The 26,715-nt window shown below is 45.5% G+C and overlaps 1 protein-coding gene across 1 annotated transcript; it reads left to right on the top strand.

Moving 5' to 3' along the window:
* Positions 1-4,378: 4,378 nt before the first annotated feature.
* LOC138771268 (histone H2B.2, sperm-like) lies at positions 4,379-4,762 on the top strand. Its single transcript, XM_069950865.1, has one exon. It carries the CDS (start codon positions 4,379-4,381, stop codon positions 4,760-4,762), a length of 384 nt encoding a protein of 127 aa, XP_069806966.1.
* The last annotated feature ends 21,953 nt before the right edge of the window (positions 4,763-26,715 follow it).

Genomic DNA, 26,715 nt, shown 5'->3' with positions numbered 1-26,715 from the left:
AGGGTCAGCGAGAAAGACTCTGCTCTGTATACAAAATATCCATCTCCTTCACTGGGACACGTGCCTCCTGTATAAACCGATCCCACATGTTACCAGACGCCGCAAACATGGCCGCCATCCTGAGAAGAACAGGAGGGATCAGAGAAGAGTCAGCTCATAGCGGCCAATGTCACCAGTGCCCAGCATAGTAATAGTACCCCACCAGAGTGTGCCCAATAGTAATAGTATCTCACCAGAGTGTGCCCAATAGTAATAGTACCCCACCAAAGTGTGCCCAATAGTGATAGTACCCCACCAGAGTGTGCCCAATAGTAATAGTATCTCACCAGAGTGTGCCCAATAGTAATAGTACCTCACCAGAGTGTGCCCAATAGTAATAGTACCTCACCAGAGTGTGCCCAAAAGTAATAGTACCCCACCAGTGTGTGCCCAATAGTAATAGTACCCCACCAGAGTGTGCCCAATAGTAATAGTACCTCACCAGAATGTGCCCAATAGTAATAGTACCCCACCAGAGTGTGCCCAATAGTAATATAACCCCACCAGAGTGTGCCCAATAGTGATAGTATCCCACCAGAGTGTGCCCAATAGTAATATAACCCCACCAGAGTGTGCCCAATAGTGATAGTATCCCACCAGAGTGTGCCCAATAGTAATATAACCCCACCAGAGTGTGCCCAATAGTGATAGTACCCCACCAGAGTGTGCCCAGCATAGAAATAGTACCCCACCAGAGTGTGCCTAATAGTAATATAACCCCACCAGAGTGTGCCCAATAGTAATAGTACACCACCAGAGTGTGTGCCCAATAGTAATAATACTCCACCAGAGTGTACTCAATAGTAATAGTACCCCACCGGAGTGTGCCCAATAGTAATAATACTCCACCAAAGTGTGCACAATAGTAATAGTATCCCACCAGAGTGTGCCCAATAGTAGTAGTACCTCACCAGAGTGTACCTTATGGTAATAATACATGTATATTAGGTCCCAATAGTAATATTACTCCACTTGTACCTTATGGTAGTGTACCCAGTAGTAATAATACTCCACCAGAGTGTGCCTTATGGTAATAATGCCCCTAAAGTGCCCTAATAGTAATAATGCTCACCTAAAATACCTCCAATAGTAATACATTACCAGAGTATACTAAATAGTAATAATGCATCTCTATTGTACCGTGCCAGAGGGTACCCAATAGTAATAAAGCTCATCATAGTAATAATGTTTCCCAATAGTAGTACCAGTTCTCCTAACAATAATAATACTTCTACAGAGTGCATCTATTAGTAACAGTGCCCCCAACAGTAATAATACTCCCCTATAGTACACCTATTAGTAACAGTGCTCCCATCACTAATAATACTCCTCTATAGTACACCTATTAGTTACAGTAATAATACTCCCCTATAGTACACCTATTAGTAACAGTGCTCCCATCATTAATAATACTCCTCTATAGTACACCTATTAGTTACAGTAATAATACTCCCCTATAGTACACCTATTAGTAACAGTGCCCACAACAGTAATAATGCTCCCCTAGCGTACACCTATTAGTAACAGTAATAATACTCCCCTATAGTACACCTATTAGTAACAGTAATAATGCTCCCCTAGCGTACACCTATTAGTAACAGTAATAATACTCCCCTAGCGTACACCTATTAGTAACAGTAATAATGCTCCCCTAGCGTACACCTATTAGTAACAGTAATAATACTCCCCTATAGTACACCTATTAGTAACAGTGCCCACAACAGTAATAATACTCCCCTATAGTACACCTATTAGTAACAGTGCTCCCATCATTAATAATACTCCTCTATAGTACACCTATTAGTTACAGTAATAATACTCCCCTATAGTACACCTATTAGTAACAGTAATAATACTCCCATAGCGTACACCTATTAGTAACAGTAATACTACCATAGCGTACACCTATTAGTAACAGTAATAATACTCCCATAGCGTACACCTATTAGTAACAGTAATAATACTCCCCTATAGTACACCTATTAGTAACAGTGTCCACAACAGCAATAATACTCCCCTATAGTACACCTATTAGTAACAGTAATAATACTCCCCTATAGTACACCTATTAGTAACAGTAATAATACTCCCCTAGCGTACACCTATTAGTAACAGTAATAATACTCCCCTAGCGTACACCTATTAGTAACAGCAATAATACTCCCCTATAGTACACCTATTAGTAACAGTAATAATACTCCCCTATAGTACACCTATTAGTAACAGTAATAATACTCCCCTAGCGTACACCTATTAGTAACAGTAATAATACTCCCCTAGCATACACCTATTAGTAACAGTAATAATACTCCCCTAGCGTACACCTATTAGTAACAGTGCCCCCATCAGTGACCTCTGTAGTGACCCCAATAGAAAAGATGTGAAACAGGAGTAAGGTGGGTCCCATAGGGATGGCAGCACTATTACTATTAGGGGGAGTATTTTTATTGTTGGGGAACTGTAGGGGGTAAGTATTACTTATGTGGGGCCCCAGAATGCTCCCCCGGAGTGCCCCCTGGCTGGTAATAGCACAGACAGACAAGGTGACGGGAAATGTCTGCTCTCCATTGGGAATTGATGTCGGAGCGGTGTGTGTCATAAGATGGCGCCACAGACGGTGAAGAACACAGCCCTGTCCCCTAAATAACATAATATCACATAATAACATTCCATCTGTCATCTATAAGACAAAGGAGGAAGGATCCCAGAAAATACATCAGCCGCTGCCGCTCGTTTCATCTCCATTTTCCTATTGATCCCGGTCATATCCTTCCCATCTATTCGGGGTTGGAGGCCACGGAAGATGCAATTATTGGATTTTTTTCATTGCATTTGTATCAATCGCTGTCGAGTTGACACATCACTCACTGCAAGCCCTGGAATCTAACCTGACCCCCACCTGATGGCAATGTTCTGCTATATACCTGATAGAAACAGGGAATACAGATACTGACATGTATAAAGGGGAACTCTAGACACAAAACACAACAACATATAACAAATATAATAATATATTACAATATAACTACTATAATACTGCTCCTATATACAAGAATATAACTTCTATAATACTGCTCCTATATACAGGAATATAACTACTATATTACTGCTCCTATATACAGGAATATAACTACTATAATACTGCTCCTATATACAAGAATATAACTTCTATAATACTTCTCCTATATACAGGAATATACTACTATAATACTGCCCCCTATATACAGGAATATAACTACTATAATACTGCTCCTATATACAGGAATATAACTACTATAATACTGCTCCTATATACAGGAATATAACTACTATAATACTGCTCCCTATATACAGTAATATAACTACTATAATACTGCTCCTATATACAGGAATATAACTACTATAATACTGCTCCTATATACAGGGATATAACTACTATAATACTGCTCCTATATACAGGAATGTAACTACTATAATACTGCTCCTATATACAGGAATATAACTACTATAATACTGCTCCTATATACAGGAATATAACTACTATAATACTGCTCCTATATACAAGAATATAACTTCTATAATACTGTTCCCATATACAAGAATGTAACTACTATAATACTGCCCCCTATATACAGGAATATAACTACTATAATACTGCTCCTATATACAGGAATATAACCACTATAATACTGCCCCTATATACAGGGATATAACTACTATAATATTGTCCCTATATACAGGGATATAACTACTATAATACTGCTCCTATATACAGGAATATAACTACTATAATACTGCCCCCTATATACAAGAATATAACTACTATAATACTGCTCCTATATACAAGAATATAACTACTATAATACTGCTCCCTATATACAGGAACATAACTACTATAATACTGCCCCTATATACAGGGATATAACTACTATAATACTGCTCATATATACAGGAATATACTACTATAATACTGCTCCTATATACAGGGATATAACTACTATAATACTGCTCCTATATACATGGATATAACTACTATAATACTGCCCCTATATACAGGAATATAACTACTATAATACTGCCCCTATATACAGGGATATACTACTATAATACTGCTCCTATATACAGGAATATAACCACTATAATCCTGCAGATGTTATGCTGTGTTCTATCATTTAGTTACATTGATATCTGCTGCAGATCCTGCACATGTGACTGGTCTGTTACATATAGGTGAATGGCTGTACTGTTGGCCTCTTCCTGGGATTGGACAGAGCACTCTAACCAATCACAGGCCACCATATTACATGACATTAGGGGAGGGGCTTAGCAGCAGTTGCAGTAGGTAGTGACAGTTGACACTATGGCGAGAGGATCTGGACAGCAACGTAGAGGAGGCAGAAGGCGTCCCAGAGCGCCCGCCCCTGCGGATCGCCGCCCCGCCCCCTCGGATCACCGCCCCGCATCCTTCAACGCTGACATTATAAGGATCCTGAGGGAGGTGCAGCCCCGCAGCCAGATCTCCGCGCAGGCCGTGGACGCCATGTCTTCCCTGGTGAACGTCCTCCTGGACAGGATCGCCACCGAAGCTGGGCAACGGGTGCAGAGCAGCCGGAGACGCACCCTGACCCAGAGGGATATCCAGGCCGCCACCCGCCAGCTCCTCCCGGACACCCTGTCCAGCCATGCCATGGCCGCCGCCAACCAGGTCGTGGCCGCGTACAACCTACGAAGTCGTCGTCATTGAGCGACCATGATATAACGGACTCCTCTGCGGACGTTCATTCTGCAAAACCTAAATGTTAGAGATAAAACGATTGATGAAGCCGATTATGGTCATGAGTTTTATGTGAAAAAAACCCAAATTACCATGAAAAATCAGGATGACTGTATAGAGCCTGCGCTATAGGGCGCCCCCTAGAGGCTCCGCGGGGGAGGGATCAGGGCAGATGATGTCATCGTTAGGGGGAGATGGGAGGGGGTGCACAATCCATTATGCTGATTGTTTGTTACAATGTATCAGTGTAGTGATGGGTCCCCACAGATAACAGAGGATACAGCTGAGACGAACCCTCAGCTGTGAAGTAGCTACAGACCAAACAATGTAAGAGTCTTAGTCACTGACTGCAGTAAGCTGGGAGGAGAAACATCACATGGAGTGTGAGGAATGTATCGGTATGTGACTGTATGGTATGTGGCGGTATGTGACTATGGTATGTGGCGGTATGTGACTGTATGGTATGTATCGCTATGTGACTGTATGATATGTGGCGGTATGTGACTGTATGGTATGTGGCGGTATGTGATGGATTGGTATGTGGCGGTAGTCACCTCCTTCTTATTACAGCAGATCTGGCGGCTCGCTGTCACATTGTATCACACTGTAGTGACTGTATGTTACAGTATGTGATGGTATGTATCGGTATATGGCGGTATGTATCGGTATGTGGCGGTAGTCACCCTCCCTCACACTGTTGTGACTGGGGCTTGTTGTGTGCGGATCTGGACGTCTCCACTGGCAGAGATCGCCTCTACCGCCATGTCCATGCCAAACATATGTCCTGCCCTATTGGATAATGTTACTTTGGCGTTAATGGAACTATGCCCTCACTGTATGGCGGTATTATGTAGCACTAAGAAGTATTATGGCAGTATTATGTAGAACTAAACTGTCACTATTATCCTATACTATATCACTCTGTGGGTACTATGATTATAGTGTAATGAAGCATTATATGGCGGTATGTTATACGCTCCGTAGGTGCTGTTGTTCAGCAATATATAGCAGTATTATGTGGTAGACACTATACGGCACTATTATGTAGAAGTGAACTGTCACTATTATCCTATACTATATCACTATGTGGGTACTATGAATATAGTGTAATGAAGCATTATATGGCGGTATGTTATACGCTCTGTAGGTGCTGTTATTCAGCAATATATAGCAGTATTATGTGGTAGACACTATATGGCACTATTATGTAGATGTAAACTGTTGCTATTATCCTATACTATATCACTATGTGGGTACTATAAATATAGTGTAATGAAGCATGATATGGCGGTATGTTATACGCTCTGTAGGTGCTGTTGTTCAGCAATATATATCGGTATTATTTGGGCACCTGATGGCTATAACCCTGTGATCCCCTTTCACTTGAGGGTTAGATGTGTTTAGGTACCCTCTCAGGACACTGGGAAAGCTGGGTGCCGGCCCTCCTGGCAGTGAGCGGTGGTTTATTATAATGGCGGGGGAGGGGAGCATTATCTCCAGACCAGGCTGGTGCAGTAATAAACTCCTGATATATGAGGAGCTCTGCACCAAACCGGGGGAGACCTATCGGCCAAGTGATCCGATCATCTGTGTCCACATGGAGTGACTCATCCCCGATACATTGTAGCAGGCCAGACACTCAGGATGCTTGTTGCTAGGCAACCACACTACAACCGGTAAAAATAAAATACATAGCAACAAGGGGGATCTATACATTGTAATACAGGGGTAACACATGAGTAATACAGGGGTAACATAGGGGTAATACAGGGGTAACAGAGTAATACAGGGGTAACACATGAGTAATACAAGGGTAACATAGGGGTAATACATGAGTAATACAGGGGTAACATAGGGGTAATACAGGGGGTAACACATGAGTAATACAGGGGTAACATAGGGGTAATACAGGGGTAACATTGGGGTAATACGGGGTAACACGAGTAATACAGGGGTAACATAGGGGTAATACAGGGGTAACATAGGGGTAAAACAGGGGTAACACATGAGTAATACAGGGGTAACATAGGGGTAATACATGAGTAATACAGGGGTAACACATGAGTAATACAAGGGTAACATAGGGGTAATACAGGGGTAACACATGAGTAATACAGGGGTAACACATAAGTAATACAAAGGTAACATAGGGGTAATACAGGGGTAACACATGAGTAATACAGGGGTAACACATAAGTAATACAAAGGTAACATAGGGGTAATACAGGGGTAACACAAGAGTAATACAGAGGTAACATAGGGGTAATACAGAGGTAACACATGAGTAATACAGGGGTAACATAGGGGTAATACAGGGGTAACACAAGAGTAATACAGAGGTAACAGGGGTAATACAGGGGTAACAGAGTAATACAGGGGTAACATAGAGGTTACACAAGAGTAATACAGGGTTAACACAAGAGTAATACAGGGGTAACATAGGGGTAATACAGGGTTAACACAAGAGTAATACAGGGGTAACATAGGGGTAATGCAGGGTTAACACAAGAGTAATACAGGGGTAACATGGGGTAATACGGGGGTAACAAAGAGTAATACAGGGGTAACATAGGGGTAACACAAGAGTAATACAGGGGTAACACAGAGTAATACAAGTGTGACATAGGGGTAATACAGGGGTAACACAGAGTAATACAGGGGTAACATAGGGGCAGGGCCGGCCTTTGGGGTGTGCGAGCTGTGCGGTTGCACAGGGCGCATCACTCCTGGCCAGCTAGGGGGCGCTCTGGCAGTCAGCTGCATACTTAACTGGTCTGGCAGACAGACGTTCTGTCTGTCTGCCAGAGCGCCCCTCTAGCTGGCCGCCTGCCCTCCTTACATAGTAGTTGGTTTGGGCGCTCCAGAAGATAGACGGGCTAGGGACCTGGCAAAGTAATGTTCCGGGTTGATCCCGGTAAGCTCCGCCCCCCGCCGACAAGCCCCGCCCCCGGCACCCACCACATGTGGGAAGCTGACTTTTTTCTTGCCACATTGCAGCCTGCAGGGTGCTCAGGTCCCATCAGTGCGGTGACCTGTGACCTCTGCCCAGCCATGTGCGTCCTCCCTCCTCCTCCTCAGCAATGCTGCAGCCTCCAGGATCCTGGGCCCCTGCTGTAAGTCTGATGCTTCTCTCTCCTCTGTCTCTCTACCTCTTTCCCTTCTATCTATCCCTTCTATCTATCTATCTCTATCTATCTATATATCAGCTGAAACAGTGCATAACTACTGCCCCCAACATACCCAACAGCTAAACAGTGCATAACTACTGCCCCCAGCATACCCAACAGCTAAACAGTGCAAAACTACTGCCCCAGCATACCCAACAGCTAAACAGTGCATAACTACTACCCCCAGCATACCCCAACAGCTAAACAGTGCATAACTACTGCCCCCAGCATACCCAACAGCTAAACAGTGCATAACTACAGCCCCAGCATACCCCAACAGCTAAACAGTGCAAAACTACTGCCCCCAGCATACCCAACAGCTAAACAGTGCATAACTACTGCCCCCAGCATACCCAACAGCTAAACAGTGCATAACTACTACCCCCAGCATACCCAACAGCTAAACAGTGCATAACTACTACCCCCAGCATACCCAACAGCTAAACAGTGCATAACTACTGCCCCCAGCATACCCAACAGCTAAACAGTGCATAACTACTGCCCCCAGCATACCCAACAGCTAAACAGTGCATAACTACTGCCCCCAGCATACCCCAACAGCTAAACAGTGCATAACTACTACCCCCAGCATACCCCAACAGCTAAACAGTGCATAACTACTACCCCCAGCATACCCAACAGCTAAACAGTGCATAACTACTGCCCCCAGCATACACCAACAGCTAAACAGTGCATAACTACTGCCCCCAGCATACCCCAACAGCTAAACAGTGCATAACTACTACCCCCAGCATACCCAACAGCTAAACAGTGCATAACTACTGCCCCCAGCATACCCAACAGCTAAACAGTGCATAACTACTGCCCCCAGCATACCCAACAGCTAAACAGTGCATAACTACTGCCCCCAGCATACCCCAACAGCTAAACAGTGCATAACTACTGCCCCCAGCATACCCCAACAGCTAAACAGTGCATAACTACTACCCCCAGCATACCCAACAGCTAAACAGTGCATAACTACTGCCCCCAGCATACCCCAACAGCTAAACAGTGCATAACTACTACCCCAGCATACCCCAACAGCTAAACAGTGCATAACTACTGCCCCCAGCATACCCAACAGCTAAACAGTGCATAACTACTGCCCCCAGCATACCCAACAGCTAAACAGTGCATAACTACTGCCCCCAGCATACCCAACAGCTAAACAGTGCATAACTACTGCCCCCAGCATACCCCAACAGCTAAACAGTGCATAACTACTGCCCCCAGCATACCCCAACAGCTGAAACAGTGCATAACTACTGCCCCCAGCATACCCCAACAGCTAAACAGTGCATAACTACTGCCCCAGCAAACCCCAACAGCTAAACAGTGCATAACTACAGCCCCAGCATACCCAACAGCTAAACAGTGCATAACTACTACCCCCAGCATACCCCAACAGCTAAACAGTGCATAACTACTGCCCCCAGCATACCCCAACAGCTAAACAGTGCATAACTACTGCCCCCAGCATACCCCAACAGCTACACAGTGCATAACTACTGCCCCCAGCATACCCCAACAGCTAAACAGTGCATAACTACTGCCCCCAGCATACACCAACAGCTAAACAGTACATAACTACTGCCCCCAGCATACCCAACAGCTAAACAGTGCATAACTACTGCCCCCAGCATACACCAACAGCTAAACAGTGCATAACTACTGCCCCCAGCATACACCAACAGCTAAACAGTGCATAACTACTGCCCCCAGCATATCCCAACAGCTAAACAGTGCATAACTACTGCCCCCAGCATACCCCAACAGCTAAACAGTGCATAACTACTGCCCCCAGCATACCCCAACAGCTGAAACAGTGCATAACTACTGCCCCCAGCATACCCCAACAGCTAAACAGTGTATAACTACTACCCCCAGCATACCCCAACAGCTAAACAGTGCATAACTACTGCCCCCAGCATACCCCATCAGCTAAACAGTGCATGACTACTACCCCCAGCATACCCCAACAGCTAAACAGTGCATAACTACTACCCCCAACATACCCCAACAGCTAAACAGTGCATAACTACTGCCCCCAGCATACCCCAACAGCTAAACAGTGCATAACTACTGCCCCAGCATACCCCAACAGCTGAAACAGTGCATAACTACTGCCCCCAGCATACCCCAACAGCTAAACAGTGTATAACTACTACCCCCAGCATACCCCAACAGCTAAACAGTGCATAACTACTGCCCCCAGCATACCCCATCAGCTAAACAGTGCATGACTACTACCCCCAGCATACCCCAACAGCTAAACAGTGCATAACTACTACCCCCAACATACCCCAACAGCTAAACAGTGCATAACTACTGCCCCCAGCATACCCCAACAGCTAAACAGTGCATAACTACTGCCCCCAGCATATCCCAACAGCTAAACAGTGCATAACTACTACCCCCAGCATACCCAACAGCTAAACAGTGCATAACTACTACCCCCAGCATACCCAACAGCTAAACAGTGCATAACTACTGCCCCAGCATACACCAACAGCTAAACAGTGCATAACTACTGCCCCCAGCATACCCAACAGCTAAACAGTGCATAACTACTGCCCCCAGCATACCCCAACAGCTAAACAGTGCAAAACTACTGCCCCCAGAATATCCAACAGCTAAACAGTGCATAACTACTACCCCCAACATACCCCAACAGCTAAACAGTGCATAACTACTGCCCCCAGCATACCCCAACAGCTAAACAGTGCAAAACTACTGCCCCCAGAATATCCAACAGCTAAACAGTGCATAACTACTACCCCCAACATACCCCAACAGCTAAACAGTGCATAACTACTGCCCCCAGCATACCCCAACAGCTAAACAGTACATAACTACTACCCCCAGCATACCCAACAGCTAAACAGTGCATAACTACTGCCCCAGCAAACCCCAACAGCTAAACAGTGCATAACTACTGCCCCAGCAAACCCCAACAGCTAAACAGTGCATAACTACTGCCCCAGCAAACCCCAACAGCTAAACAGTGTATAACTACTACCCCCAGCATACCCCAACAGCTAAACAGTGCATAACTACTATCCCCAGCATTCCCCAACAGCTAAACAGTGTATAACTACTAGCCCCAGCATTCCCCAACAGCTAAACAGTGTATAACTACTACCCCCAGCATACCCCAACAGCTAAACAGTGCATAACTACTGCCCCCATCATACCCCAACAGCTAAACAGTGCATAACTACTGCCCCAGCATACACCAACAGCTAAACAGTGCATAACTACTGCCCCCAGCATACCCAACAGCTAAACAGTGCATAACTACTGCCCCCAGCATACCCCAACAGCTAAACAGTGCATAACTACTGCCCCCAGCATACCCCAACAGCTAAACAGTGCATAACTACTATCCCCAGCATACCCCAACAGCTAAACAGTGTATAACTACTACCCCCAGCATACCCCAACAGCTAAACAGTGCATAACTACTGCCCCCATCATACCCCAACAGCTAAACAGTGCATAACTACTGCCCCCATCATACCCCAACAGCTAAACAGTGCATAACTACTACCCCCAGCATACCCCAACAGCTAAACAGTGCATAACTACTGCCCCCAGCATACACCAACAGCTAAACAGTGCATAACTACTGCCCCCAGCATACCCAACAGCTAAACAGTGCAAAACTACTGCCCCCAGCATACACCAACAGCTAAACAGTGCATAACTACTGCCCCCAGCATACCCCAACAGCTAAACAGTGCATAACTACTGCCCCCAGCATACCCCAACAGCTAAACAGTGCATAACTACTGCCCCAGCATACCCAACAGCTAAACAGTACATAACTACTGCCCCCAGCATACCCAACAGCTAAACAGTGCATAACTACTGCCCCCAGCATACCCCAACAGCTAAACAGTACATAACTACTGCCCCCACGGTAAACAGTGTAATTGCCAAATAGGCCAAGTCCAAATTTGCTGTTTTTTAGTGAAGTCACATCCCAGAGAAAAATTCAAAAAGTGATTAAAAGGTCACATATATAACGGGGGGGGGGGGGGGGGGGGGGGTAGATGATTGATAGATAGATACATACATAGATACTTCTACTTCTGTCGGGGGTCGGGGGGTTTGGGGGTGCTGGGGTTTAGGGGTGGAGCTTGTTGTAGTAGGATTTAGTATATTGTATCTAAATCCTACAGCCTCCTGTCCCGTTTGTGGTTTTATTGTGGGGGGTTGTCTGGAGGGATGGGAGGCTGTGAGATTTAGTCTATGTCACCATTAGGGGGTATCAACAGGGGCGGGGGGGGGGGGCGCCAAAAGAAAGTTTCGCACAGGGCGCCATCTACCCTAAGGCCGGCCCTGCATAGGGGTAATACAGGGGTAACACAAGAGTAATACAGGGGTAACATGCGGTAATACGGGGGTAACACAGAGTAAAACAGGGGTAACATAGGGGTTACACAAGAGTAATACAGGGTTAACACAAGAGTAATACAGGGGTAACATAGGGGTAATACAGGGTTAACACAAGAGTAATACAGGGGTACTTTAAGGGTAATACAGGGGTAACACAAGAGTAATACAGGGGTAACATGGGGTAATACGGGGGTAACACAGAGTAAAACAGGGGTAACATAGGGGTTACACAAGAGTAATACAGGGTTGACACAAGAGTAATACAGGGGTAACATGGGGTAATACAGGGTTAACACAAGAGTAATACAGGGGTAACATAAGGGTAATACAGGGGTAACACAAGAGTAATACAGGGGTAACATAGGGGTAATACAGGGGTAACATTGGGGTAATACGGGGTAACACAAGAGTAATACAGGGGTAATATAGGGGTAATACAGGGGTAACATGGGGTAATATGGGGTAACATAGGGGTAATACAGTGTAATACAAGGGTAACATAGGGGTAATACAGGGGTAACACAGGGGTAATACAGGGGTAACATAGGGGTAATGAGTAACACAAGAGTAATACAGGGGTAACATAGGGGTAATACAGGGGTAACATAGGAGTAATAAGGGGTAATATAAGGGTAATATAGGGGTAATACAGGGGTAACATAGGGGTAATATGGGGTAATATAGGGGTAATACAGGGGTAACATAAGGGTAATACGGGGTAACATAGGGGTAATACAGGGGTAACATAGGGGTAATACAGGGGTAACATAGGGGTAATACGGGGTAACATAGGGGTAATACAGGGGTAACATGGGGTAAAACGGGGTAAGATAGGGATAATACAGTGTAATACACAGGTAACATAGGGGTAAAACATGGGTAACATAGGGGTAATACGGAGTAACACAAGAGTAATACAGGGGTAACATGGGGTAATACGTGGGTAACATAGAGTAATACAGGGGTAACATAGGGGTAACACAAGAGTAATAGAGGGGTAACAAAGAGTAATACAAGGGTGACATAGGGGTAATACAGTGGTAACACAGAGTAATACAGGGGTAACATAGGGGTAATGCAGGGGTAACACAAGAGTAACACAAGAGTAATACAGGGGTAACACAAGAGTAATACAGGGGTAACATAGGGGTAATACAGGGGTAACATTGGGGTAATATGGGGTAACACAAGAGTATTACAGGGGTAACATAGGGGTAATACAGGGGTAACATGGGGTAATACGGGGTAATATAGGGGTAATACAGTGTAATACACGGGTAACATAGGGGTAATACAGGGGTAACATAGGGGTAATACAGGGGTAATGAGTAACAAAAGAGTAATACAGGGGTAACATAGGGGTAATACAGGGGTAACATAGGGGTAATAAAGGGTAACATAGGGGTAATACAGGAGTAACATAGAGGTAATACAGGGGTAACATAGGGGTAATATGGGGTAACATATGGGTAATACAGGGGTAACATAGGGGAAATATAGAGTAACACAGGAGTAATACAACGGTAACATAGGGGTAATACAGGGTAACATAGGGGTAATACAGTGTAATACACAGGTAACATAGGGGTAATACAGAGGTAACATAGGGGTAATACGGGGTAACATAGGGGTAATACGGAGTAACACAAGAGTAATACAGGGGTAACATAGGGGAATACACTGGTAACATAGGGGTAATACAGGGGTAACATAGGGGTAATACAAGGTAACATAGGGGTAATACAGGGGTAACATAGGGGTAATAGGGAGTAACACAAGATCAATACAGGGGTAATACAGGGGTAACATAGGGGTAATACAGGGGTAACATAGGAGTAATACAGGGATAACACAGGAGTAATACGGGGGTAATATAGGAGTAATACAGGAGTAATACGGGGGTAATATAGGAGTAATACAGGAGTAATACGGGGTAATATAGGAGTACTATAGGGGTAGTACAGGGGTAACACAGGAGAAATACAGGGATAACACAGGAGTAATACAGAGGTAATATAGGAGTAATACAGGGATAACACAGGAGTAATACGGGGGTAATATAGGAGTAATACAGGGATAACACAGGAGTAATACGGGGGTAATATAGGAGTACTATAGGGGGTAACACAGGAGTAATACGGGGGTAATATAGGAGTAATACAGGGATAACACAGGAGTAATACAGGGATAACACAGGAGTAATACGGGGGTAATATAGGAGTACTATAGGAGTAATACAGGGATAACACAGGAGTAATACGGGGGTAATATAGGAGTAATACAGGGATAACACAGGAGTAATACAGGGGTAACACAGGAGTAATACAGGGGTAATATAGGAGTAATACAGGGATAACACAGGAGTAATACAGGGGTAACACAGGAGTAATACAGGGGTAATATAGGAGTACTATAGGAGTAATACAGGGATAACACAGGAGTAATACGGGGGTAATATAGGAGTAATACAGGGGTAATATAGGAGTAATACAGGGATAACACAGGAGTAATACAGGGGTAATATAGGAGTACTATAGGAGTAATACAGGGATAACACAGGAGTAATACGGGGGTAATATAGGAGTAATACAGGGGTAATATAGGAGTAATACAGGGATAACACAGGAGTAATACGGGGGTAATATAGGAGTACTATAGGGGGTAACACAGGAGTAATACAGAGGTAATATAGGAGTAATACAGGGATAACACAGGAGTAATACAGGTGTAATATAGGAGTAATACAGGAGTAATACGGGGGTAATATAGGGGTAATACAGGAGTAATACGGGGGTAATATAGGAGTAATATAGGAGTACTATAGGGGGTAACACAGGAGTAATACGGGGGTAATATAGGAGTAATACAGGAGTAATACGGGGGTAATATAGGGGTAATATAGGAGTACTATAGGGGGTAACACAGGAGTAATACAGGGGTAATACAGGAGTAACAAGTGAAGAGTTAATGGTTGTACAAGCTTCCTGCTGCATAGGACAATACCCAGAGACTGGGGGGACACAGAGGAACGAGCCCCCTGAATATATAGGACTGTTCAGTCCTTGTAGATAGAAGCGGCACTCACCGATCACAGCACACACTATGCTTTATTACAGGAAACGGACAAATACAGCAAGGACGTCCACTGAGGGAGCCAGGGACGTTACACACAGTAGTGCTGGAGTCTATCCATTTAGTAGTATATATATATATATTTAGTAGCAGGCCTCTGAGCATCATCCACTACTATAGAGAGGGACAAAGTGAGGCGTTTCCTGCATGGTCTCCATTATCTACAATGGGTAACGTTTCCCCCTGTCCATAGGAGGTGTATAGCAGCAACTCCTCACCATGTATACCGGACCATAGGCTGAGTGCTGTGTGCACAGAGCCTAAGCCTCTCAGGTGACAGATAACATGTGATGATGGAGGGTAACATCAGGATGATAGTATATATACTGCTCCCTGCTGTTATTACGGCCGCTGACTGCTGTTGTCCCCTTTGGATATATTCTCCTTCCTATGTTCTAGCAGGGATGGAGATGTGAGGGCCTGTGCTAAAAATACGGACCAATATGTGCACAGGAAAATGGCCGCCATCAAGGTAGCAAAAACCCTTGAAGCGCGTAGCTTAAAGCGCAGAATATTAAGCAGCGATTCTCCCCCAGGCGACGCTTCTTAGAGAGTCATTTTATTTACATTACAGAACATGGCGGCCGATGGCGTGTCAGGGCTGACAGAGGTGTCATTAGTGGCCCATCGTCCGTGTAAGTGCCGGAGGGAGGGGGACAGACGCCGGAGGGAGGGGGACAGACGCCGGAGGGAGGGGGACAGACGCCGGAGGGAGGGGGACAGACGCCGGAGGGAGGGGGACAGACGCCGGAGGGAGGGGGGACAGACGCCGGAGGGAGGGGGACAGACGCCGGAGGGAGGGGGACAGACGCCGGAGGGAGGGGGACAGACGCCGGAGGGAGGGGGACAGACGCCGGAGGAAGGGGGGACAGACGCCGGAGGGAGGGGGACAGACGCCGGAGGGAGGGGGGACAGACGCCGGAGGGAGGGGGACAGACGCCGGAGGGAGGGGGACAGACGCCGGAGGGAGGGGGGACAGACGTCGGAGGGAGGGGGGCAGACGCCGGAGGGAGGGGGGACAGACGCCGGAGGGAGGGGGACAGACGTCGGAGGGAGGGGGGACAGACGCCGGAGGGAGGGGGACAGATGCCGGAGGGAGGGGGACAGACGCCGGAGGGAGGGGGGACAGACGCCAGAGGGAGGGGGACAGACGTCGAAGGGAGGGGGGCAGACGCCGGAGGGAGGGGGACAGACGTCGGAGGGAGGGGGGCAGACGTCGAAGGGAGGGGGGCAGACGCCGGAGGGAGGGGGGCAGACGTCGGAGGGAGGGGGGCAGACGTCGGAGGGAAGGGGACAGACGTCGGAGGGAAGGGGACAGACGTCGGAGGGAGGGGGGACAGGCGTCGGAGGGAGGGGGGACAGGCGTCGGAGGGAGGGGGGCAGGCGTCGGAGGGAGGGGGACAGGCGTCGGAGGGAGGGGGGCAGGCGTCGGAGGGAGGGGGACAGACGTCGGAGGGAGGGGGACAGACGTCGGAGGGAGGGGGACAGACGTCGGAGGGAGGGGGGACAGACGTCGGAGGGAGGGGGGCAGGCGTCGGAGGGAGGGGGACAGACGTCGGAGGGAGGGGGCAGGCGTCGGAGGGAGGGGACAGACGTCGGAGGGAAGGGGGACAGACGTCGGAGGGAGGGGGACAGACGTCGGAGGGAGGGGGACAGACGCCGGAGGGAGGGGGACAGACGCCGGAGGGAGGGGGACAGACGTCGGAGGGAGGGGGACAGACGTCGGAGGGAGGGGGACAGGCGTCGGAGGGAGGGGGACAGACGCCGGAGGGAGGGGGGACAGGCGTCTCCTTGCCACATCACAGGGCCGTCACAGCCAGAGCAGCATTCACAATTCTCCTGACCGTGCGGACCTCACCCCGAGCACCTTTACCATAATATTTCCCAGCATAAGTAAGCCTTTACCCCACAATGCTGAGTATAGACAGTGCACCATCTGGGCACAGCAGAGAGGTGATAGTCCTGAGAGATAACTGGCAGGAAGTGGTGTATTCTCTCCAGTCTGACACACTGCTCTCTGCTGCCACCTCTGTCCATGTCAGGAACTGTCCGGAGCAGCAGCAAATCCCCAGAGAAAACCTCTCCTGCTCTGGACAGTTCCTGACATGGACAGAGGTGGCAGCAGAGAGCACTGTGTCAGACTGGAGAGAATCCAGCACTTCCTGCAGAACATACAGCAGCTGATAAGTAGTGGAAGACTGGAGATTTTTATATAACTTTATATATAACTCGCTGGAGTTCCCCTTTAATCCTCTTCAACCTCAGCCGCAATGCAGGACGCTGTGTTACACGTCTGACAGCTGATAGGCCACTCATGGATTGATCTGTCACCCGCCATATGGCTGTGCCGCGTCCTATACATCACAGGAGCCGCATGGCGGATCTGACACCGCACGGGGCACATGGTTCTCCGGCTCTCTGTCACAGCGCGTTTTGGATCTAAAGGAGAAAGCATCACACATCAGCAACACTCATCGCTCTGGGGTCACAGGTGGAACCAGACAAATCTGTTTATGGCCCCAGTGATCACACTACATTACCCCCCAAATAGGGCGGAACCCAAAGAGAAGCCGATGTATCCAGAGAGAAGACCGGGGCACACCGGAGCTAAGATACAGTGTACATACATTACTGATTCTCTATTATACTCCAGAGCTGCACTCACTATTCTGCAGGTGGGGTCACTGTGTACATACATTACATTACTGATCCTGAGTTACATCCTGTATTATACTCCAGAGCTGCACTCACTATTCTGCTGGTGGGGTCACTGTGTACATACATTACTGATCCTATACTGATCCTGAGTTACATCCTGCGGATAAGTAATGTTATGTATGTACACAGTGACCCCACCAGCAGAATAGTGAGTGCAGCTCTGGAGTATAATACAGGATGTAACTCAGGATCAGTACAGGATCAGTAATGAAATGTATGTACGCAGTGACCCCACCAGCAGAATAGTGAGTGCAGCTCTGGGGTATAATACAGGATGTAACTCAGGATCAGTAATGTATGTACACAGTGACCCCACCAGCAGAATACTGAGTACAGCTCTGGAGTATAATACAGGATGGAACTCAGGATCAGTAATGTAATGTATGTACACAGTGACCCCACCAGCAGAATAGTGAGTGCAGCTCTGGAGTATAATACGGGAAGTAAGTGGATGAGGGCCCCTGGTTGCTGTAGAGGCCCCTGTAGCGGAATTCTGTGTGCACTATCTGGCTGTATTGGCGGAGCATTCTCTGTATTGCGTGTTCTGTAGCTCACAGCTTTGTTGCTATCGCAGGAGATGGGGGATGCAGTGCCAGCTGGCAGAGGAGGATGATCTGCAGCACTCAGCTTCCAGCGCTCGGTCATGGCTGGTTGTGTCATTACTCTTCTTCTCCTAATTGCAGACTGCAGTTCTATTCCTTAATCAATAAGAGAGAATTCTCCCTGAGCGTCTGAGGTGATGAATAATATATGTGAGGAGCACCTGTAGATGGCAGCTCCTGCCTCAGCATCCCTCTCAGTCAGGGGCAGGGGTCCTCATCACAGGGGCCCAGCACACCCCATCATCTGCAGATAGACCTCCCTGATGCTGTCTTATCATAGAGGAAAAGCCAGAGCTGCATTCACAATTCTGCTGTCACCTGGAGTCCCAATATGAGGTCCCTTATACATGGCATCAGAGTGTACAGCGTTCTATACTGCACCATGTGCTATACACACACTGCAGCTGCAGAGGGCAGAAAATGTGCTTACAGCTCTGGAGGTGACTAGAGTATAATGCTGAAGTTCCATGAAAGATAAAGAAAAGAAGAAAAAAACATAGGAAGGTAACCTATAATAAGTGCAGGGGGTGTAACCTATAATAAGTGTAGGAGGTGTAACCTATAATAAGTGCAGGGGGTGTAACCTATAATAAGTGCAGGGGGTGTAACCTATAATAAGTGTAGGGGTATAACCTAAAATAAGTGTAGGGGGTGTAACCTATAATAAGTGCAGGAGGTGTAACCTATAATAAGTGTAGGGGGTGTAACCTATAATAAGTGTAGGGGGTGTAACCTATAATAAGTGCAGGAGGTGTAACCTATAATAAGTGCAGGAGGTGTAACCTATAATAAGTGTAGGGGGTGTAACCTATAATAAGTGTAGGGGGTGTAACCTATAATAAGTGTAGGGGGTGTAACCTATAATAAGTGCAGGAGGTGTAACCTATAATAAGTGCAGGAGGTGTAACCTATAATAAGTGTAGGGGATGTAACCTATAATAAGTGTAGGGGGTGTAACCTATAATAAGTGTAGGGGGTGTAACCTATAATAAGTGTAGGGGGTATAACCTATAATAAGTGTAAGGGTATAACCTATAATAAGTGCAGGGGGTGTAACCTATAATAAGTGCAGGGGATGTAACCTATAATAAGTATAAGGGGTGTAACCTATAATAAGTGCATGGGGTGTAACCTATAATAAGTGTAGGGGTATAACCTATAATAAGTGTAGGGGTATAACCTATAATAAGTGCACGGGGTGTAACCTATAATAAGTGTAGGAGGTGTAACCTATAATAAGTGTAGGGGTATAACCTATAATAAGTGCAGGGGATGTAACCTATAATAAGTGCAGGGGGGTGTAACCTATAATAAGTGTAGGGGTGTACCCTATAATAACTGTAGGAGGTGTAACCTATAATAAGTGTAGGAGGTGTAACCTATAATAAGTGTAGGGGGTGTAACCTATAATAAGTGTAGGGGGTGTAACCTATAATAAGTGTAGGGGATGTAACCCATAATAAGTGTAGGGGGTGTAATCTATAATAAGTATAGGGGGTGTAACCTATAATAAGTATAGGGGGTGTAATCTATAATAAGTGTAGGGGATGTAACCTATAATAAGTGTAGGGGGTGTAACCTATAATAAGTGTAGGAGGTGTAACCTATAATAAGTGTAGGGGGTGTAACCTATAATAAGTGTAGGGGGTATAATCTATAATAAGTATAGGGGGTGTAACCTATAATAAGTATAGGGGGTGTAATCTATAATAAGTGTAGGGGATGTAACCTATAATAAGTGTAGGGGGTGTAACCTATAATAAGTGTAGGAGGTGTAACCTATAATAAGTGTAGGGGGTGTAACCTATAATAAGTGTAGGGGGTGTAACCTATAAGTGTAGGGGGTGTAACCTATAATAGGTGTAGGGGGTGTAACCTATAATAAGTGTAGGGGGTGTAACCTATAATAAGTGTAGGGGATGTAACCTATAATAAGTGTAGGGGGTGTAACCTATAATAAGTGTAGGAGGTGTAACCTATAATAAGTGTAGGGGGTGTAACCTATAATAAGTGTAGGGGGTGTAACCTATAATAAGTGTAGGGGGTGTAACCTATAATAAGTGTAGGGGGTGTAACCTATAATAAGTGTAGGGGGTGTAACCTATAATAAGTGTAAGGGTGTAACCTATAATAAGTTTAGGGGGTGTAACCTATAATAAGTTTAGGGGGTGTAACCTATAATAAGTGTAAGAGGTGTAACCTATAATAAGTGCACGGGGTGTAACCTATAATAAGTGTAAGGGGTGTAACCTATAATATGTGTAGGGGGTGTAACCTATAATAAGTGTAGGGGGTGTAACCTATAACAAGTGTAGGGGTATAACCTATAATAAGTGTAGGGGTATAACCTATAATAAGTGTAGGGGGTGTAACCTATAATAAGTGTAGGGGTATAACCTATAATAAGTGTAGGGGTATAACCTATAATAAGTGTAGGGGTATAACCTATAATAAGCGTAGGGGGTGTAACCTATAATAAGTGTAGGGGTATAACCTATAATAAGTGTAAGGGGTGTAACCTATAATATGTGTAGGGGGTGTAACCTATAATAAGTGTAGGGGGTGTAACCTATAATAAGTGTAGGGGTATAACCTATAATAAGTGTAGGGGTATAACCTATAATAAGTGTAGGGGGTGTAACCTATAATAAGTGTAGGGGTATAACCTATAATAAGTGTAGGGGTATAACCTATAATAAGTGTAGGGGTATAACCTATAATAAGCGTAGGGGGTGTAACCTATAATAAGTGTAAGGGGTGTAACCTATAATAAGTGTAGGGGGTGTAACCTATAATAAGTGCAGGAGGTGTAACCTATAATAAGTGTAGGGGGTGTAACCTATAATAAGTGTAGGGGGTGTAACCTATAATAAGTGTAGGGGGTGTAACCTATAATAAGTGTAGGGGTATAACCTATAATAAGTGTAGGGAGGTGTAACCTATAATAAGTGCAGGAGGTGTAACCTATAATAAGTGCAGGAGGTGTAACCTATAATAAGTGTAAGGGGTGTAACCTATAATATGTGTAGGGGGTGTAACCTATAATAAGTGTAGGGGGTGTAACCTATAATAAGTGTAGGGGTATAACCTATAATAAGTGTAGGGGTATAACCTATAATAAGTGTAGGGGGTGTAACCTATAATAAGTGTAGGGGTATAACCTATAATAAGTGTAGGGGTATAACCTATAATAAGTGTAGGGGTATAACCTATAATAAGCGTAGGGGGTGTAACCTATAATAAGTGTAGGGGTATAACCTATAATAAGTGTAGGGGGTGTAACCTATAATAAGTGCAGGAGGTGTAACCTATAATAAGTGTAGGGGGTGTAACCTATAATAAGTGCAGGAGGTGTAACCTATAATAAGTGTAGGGGGTGTAACCTATAATAAGTGTAGGAGGTGTAACCTATAATAAGTGCAGGAGGTGTAACCTATAATAAGTGTAGGAGGTGTAACCTATAATAAGTGTAGGAGGTGTAACCTATAATAAGTGCAGGGGATGTAACCTATAATATGTGTTGTGGGTGTAATCTAGAATAAGTGCTGGGGGTGTAACCTATAATAAGTGTAGGAGGTGTAACCTATAATAAGTGCAGGAGGTGTAACTTATAATAAGTGTAGGGGGTGTAACCTATAATAAGTGTAGGGGGTGTAACCTATAATAAGTGTAGGGGTATAACCTATAATAAGTGTAGGGGTATAACCTATAATAAGTGTAGGGGTATAACCTATAATAAGTGTAGGGGTATAACCTATAATAAGTGTAGGGGGTGTAACCTATAATAAGTGTAGGGGTATAACCTATAATAAGTGTAGGGGTATAACCTATAATAAGTGTAGGGGTATAACCTATAATAAGTGTAGGGGGTGTAACCTATAATAAGTGTAGGGGTATAACCTATAATAAGTGTAGGGGGTGTAACCTATAATAAGTGCAGGAGGTGTAACCTATAATAAGTGCAGGAGGTGTAACCTATAATAAGTGTAGGAGGTGTAACCTATAATAAGTGTAGGGGTATAACCTATAATAAGTGTAGGGGTATAACCTATAATAAGTGTAGGGGGTGTAACCTATAATAAGTGCAGGAGGTGTAACCTATAATAAGTGTAGGAGGTGTAACCTATAATAAGTGTAGGAGGTGTAACCTATAATAAGTATAGGGGGTGTAATCTATAATAAGTATAGGGGATGTAACCTATAATAAGTGTAGGAGGTGTAACCTATAATAAGTGTAGGAGGTGTAACCTATAATAAGTGTAGGGGTGTACCCTATAATAAGTGTAGGGGGTGTAACCTATAATAAGTGTAGGGGTGTACCCTATAATAAGTGTAGGGGGTGTAACCTATAATAAGTGTAGGGGTATAACCTATAATAAGTGTAGGGGTGTACCCTATAATAAGTGTAGGAGGTGTAACCTATAATAAGTGTAGGAGGTGTAACCTATAATAAGTGTAGGAGGTGTAACCTATAATAAGTGTAGGAGGTGTAACCTATAATAAGTGTAGGGGTGTACCCTATAATAAGTGTAGGGGGTGTAACCTATAATAAGTGTAGGGGCAGGGCTCCGGACTAAAAAATTTACCTAGGAGCCATTGGCTCCTAACCTGAAAAATTTAGGCGCCAAATAGAATATTTGGTCGCCAACATTTTAAAACATGTAACATTAATGTTATGTTACATGGGACTTACTGTGTGCAGAGGCCACGGCAGCATCCTCCTCCTCCTCCTCCTTTAGATTCTTTCTTTTCTTAGTTTGAAAACGTTCAACATGGAAACTTGCAACTTGACAACCATATACCCCCCTGCTCAGGGCCGATTCTGGGGTTTCTGCCGCCTGAGGCAAACCTCAGGCGGCCGCCCCGAGTGATGGCCGGCATCCCCCCCGCAAGTGATGTAAGTGATACTTAACAAAAATGACAGCAGGGGGGACATAATGCCGCCCCCTGCCGCACCGCAAAATCTGCTGCCTGAGGCGGAAGGCTCATTCCGCCTCATGGCAGAAGCGGGCCTGTCCCTGCTGCGGGTGTGTTCCCTCAGCCAGCTGCCATCTTACCGGCAATGATCTACTATATATATACATATATATATATAGCCCCCGGCAGCCGATGACATATAGCCCCTGTGGCAATGTATATGGGAAGTGGTACTGTGCAGTGTATACATACACACACACTGAGGGAAGTGGTACTGTGCAGTATATATACATACAGACACTGAGGGAAGTAGTACTGTGCAGTGTATATACATACAGACACTGAGGGAAGTAGTACTGTGCAGTGTATATACATACAGACACTGAGGGAAGTGGTACTGTGCAGTGTATATACATACAGACACTGAGGGAAGTAGTACTGTGCAGTATATATACATACAGACACTGAGGGAAGTAGTACTGTGCAGTGTATATACATACAGACACTGAGGGAAGTAGTACTGTGCAGTGTATATACATACAGACACTGAGGGAAGTGGTACTGTGCAGTGTATATACATACAGACACTGAGGGAAGTGGTACTGTGCAGTGTATATACATACAGACACTGAGGGAAGTGGTACTGTGCAGTGTATTACATACAAACACTGAGGGAAGTGGTACTGTGCAGTGTATATACATACAGACACTGAGGGAAGTGGTACTGTGCAGTGTATATACATACAGACACTGAGGGAAGTAGTACTGTGCAGTATATATACATACAGACACTGAGGGAAGTAGTACTGTGCAGTGTATATACATACAGACACTGAGGGAAGTGGTACTGTGCAGTGTATTACATACAAACACTGAGGGAAGTGGTACTGTGCAGTGTATACATACAGACACTGAGGGGAGTGGTACTGTGCAGTATATATACATACAGACACTGAGGGAAGTAGTACTGTGCAGTGTATTACATACAGACACTGAGGGAAGTGGTACTGTGCAGTGTATATACATACAGACACTGAGGGAAGTGGTACTGTGCAGTGTATATACATACAGACACTGAGGGAAGTGGTACTGTGCAGTGTATTACATACAGACACTGAGGGAAGTGGTACTGTGCAGTGTATATACATACAGACACTGAGCGAAGTGGTACTGTGCAGTCTATACATACAGACACTGAGGGAAGTGGTACTGTGCAGTCTATATATACAGACAGAGGGAAGTGGTACTGTGCAGTCTATATATATACAGACACTGAGGGAAGTGGTACTGTGCAGTCTATACATACACACTGAGGGAAGTGGTACTGTGCAGTGTATATACATACAGACACTGAGGGAAGTGGTACTGTGCAGTGTATACATACAGACACTGAGGGAAGTGGTACTGTGCAGTGTATATACATACAGACACTGAGGGAAGTGGTACTGTGCAGTCTATACATACAGACACTGAGGGAAGTGGTACTGTGCAGTGTATATACATACAGACACTGAGGGAAGTGGTACTGTGCAGTCTATTACACATACAGACACTGAGGGAAGTGGTACTGTGCAGTGTATACATACAGACACTGAGGGAAGTGGTACTACTGTGCAGTGTACATACATACAGACACTGAGGGAAGTGGTACTGTGCAGTGTATATACATACAGACACTGAGGGAAGTGGTACTGTGCAGTGTATACATACAGACACTGAGCGAAGTGGTACTACTGTGCAGTGTACATACATACAGACACTGAGGGAAGTGGTACTGTGCAGTGTATATACATACAGACACTGAGGGAAGTGGTACTACTGTGCAGTGTACATACATACAGACACTGAGGGAAGTGGTACTGTGCAGTGTATATACATACAGACACTGAGGGAAGTGGTACTGTGCAGTGTATACATACAGACACTGAGGGAAGTGGTACTACTGTGCAGTGTACATACATACAGACACTGAGGGAAGTGGTACTGTGCAGTGTATATATATACAGACACTGAGGGAAGTGGTACTGTGCAGTCTATTACACATACAGACACTGAGGGAAGTGGTACTGTGCAGTCTATACATCCCCCCCCACCCCCACGCACTGACTACCGCACCTGGCCGCCATCACAATAGACACACTACCCAGGCCGCGGTCCCCCCCACACACATTACTGGCCGGCCGCCACCCCTGCCGCCCCTCCGGTTATACTCACCCAGTCACCAACAATCTAAGTATGGTGCCGCTGGGGTGAACTTGAGGATCCGCCGGGTGAGGAGAGGCGGGAGAGAGGCGCTGGATGAGTGTGGCGCCTCTGCGGCCGTCCAACCAATGAATGACGGACGTGCTAGATGACGTCACTGGAGAAGCGTGTCCCCAATGTGCGGAGACACGCTTCGGTGCAGCGTGCGGAAGGCGGTCACTGTCCTTAAAGAGACAGTGCGCCGCCGCCGGGGCCAGTCGCAAATGGGGCCCCCTGCACTTATTATAGGTTACACCCCCTACACTTATTATAGGTTACACCTCCTACACATATTATAGGTTACACCCCCTACACTTATTATAGGTTACACCCCCTACACTTATTATAGGTTACACCCCCTACACTTATTATAGGTTACACCTTCTACACTTATTATAGGTTACACCCCCTACACTTATTATAGGTTACACCTCCCTACACTTATTATAGGTTACACCCCCTACACTTATTATAGGTTACATCCCCTACACTTATTATAGGTTACACCTCCTGCACTTATTATAGGTTACACCCCCTAAACTTATTATAGGTTATACCCCTACACTTATTATAGGTTACATCCCCTACACTTATTATAGGTTACACCTCCCTACACTTATTATAGGGTACACCCCTACACTTATTATAGGTTACACCCCCTACACTTATTATAGGTTACACCCCCTACACTTATTATAGGTTACACCCCTTACACTTATTATAGGTTACACCCCCTACACTT

Source organism: Dendropsophus ebraccatus, chromosome 1 (assembly GCF_027789765.1).
Source record: "Dendropsophus ebraccatus isolate aDenEbr1 chromosome 1, aDenEbr1.pat, whole genome shotgun sequence".
Taxonomy (NCBI): Eukaryota; Metazoa; Chordata; class Amphibia; order Anura; family Hylidae; genus Dendropsophus; species Dendropsophus ebraccatus.
This window is presented reverse-complemented; position numbering and strand designations above follow the sequence as displayed.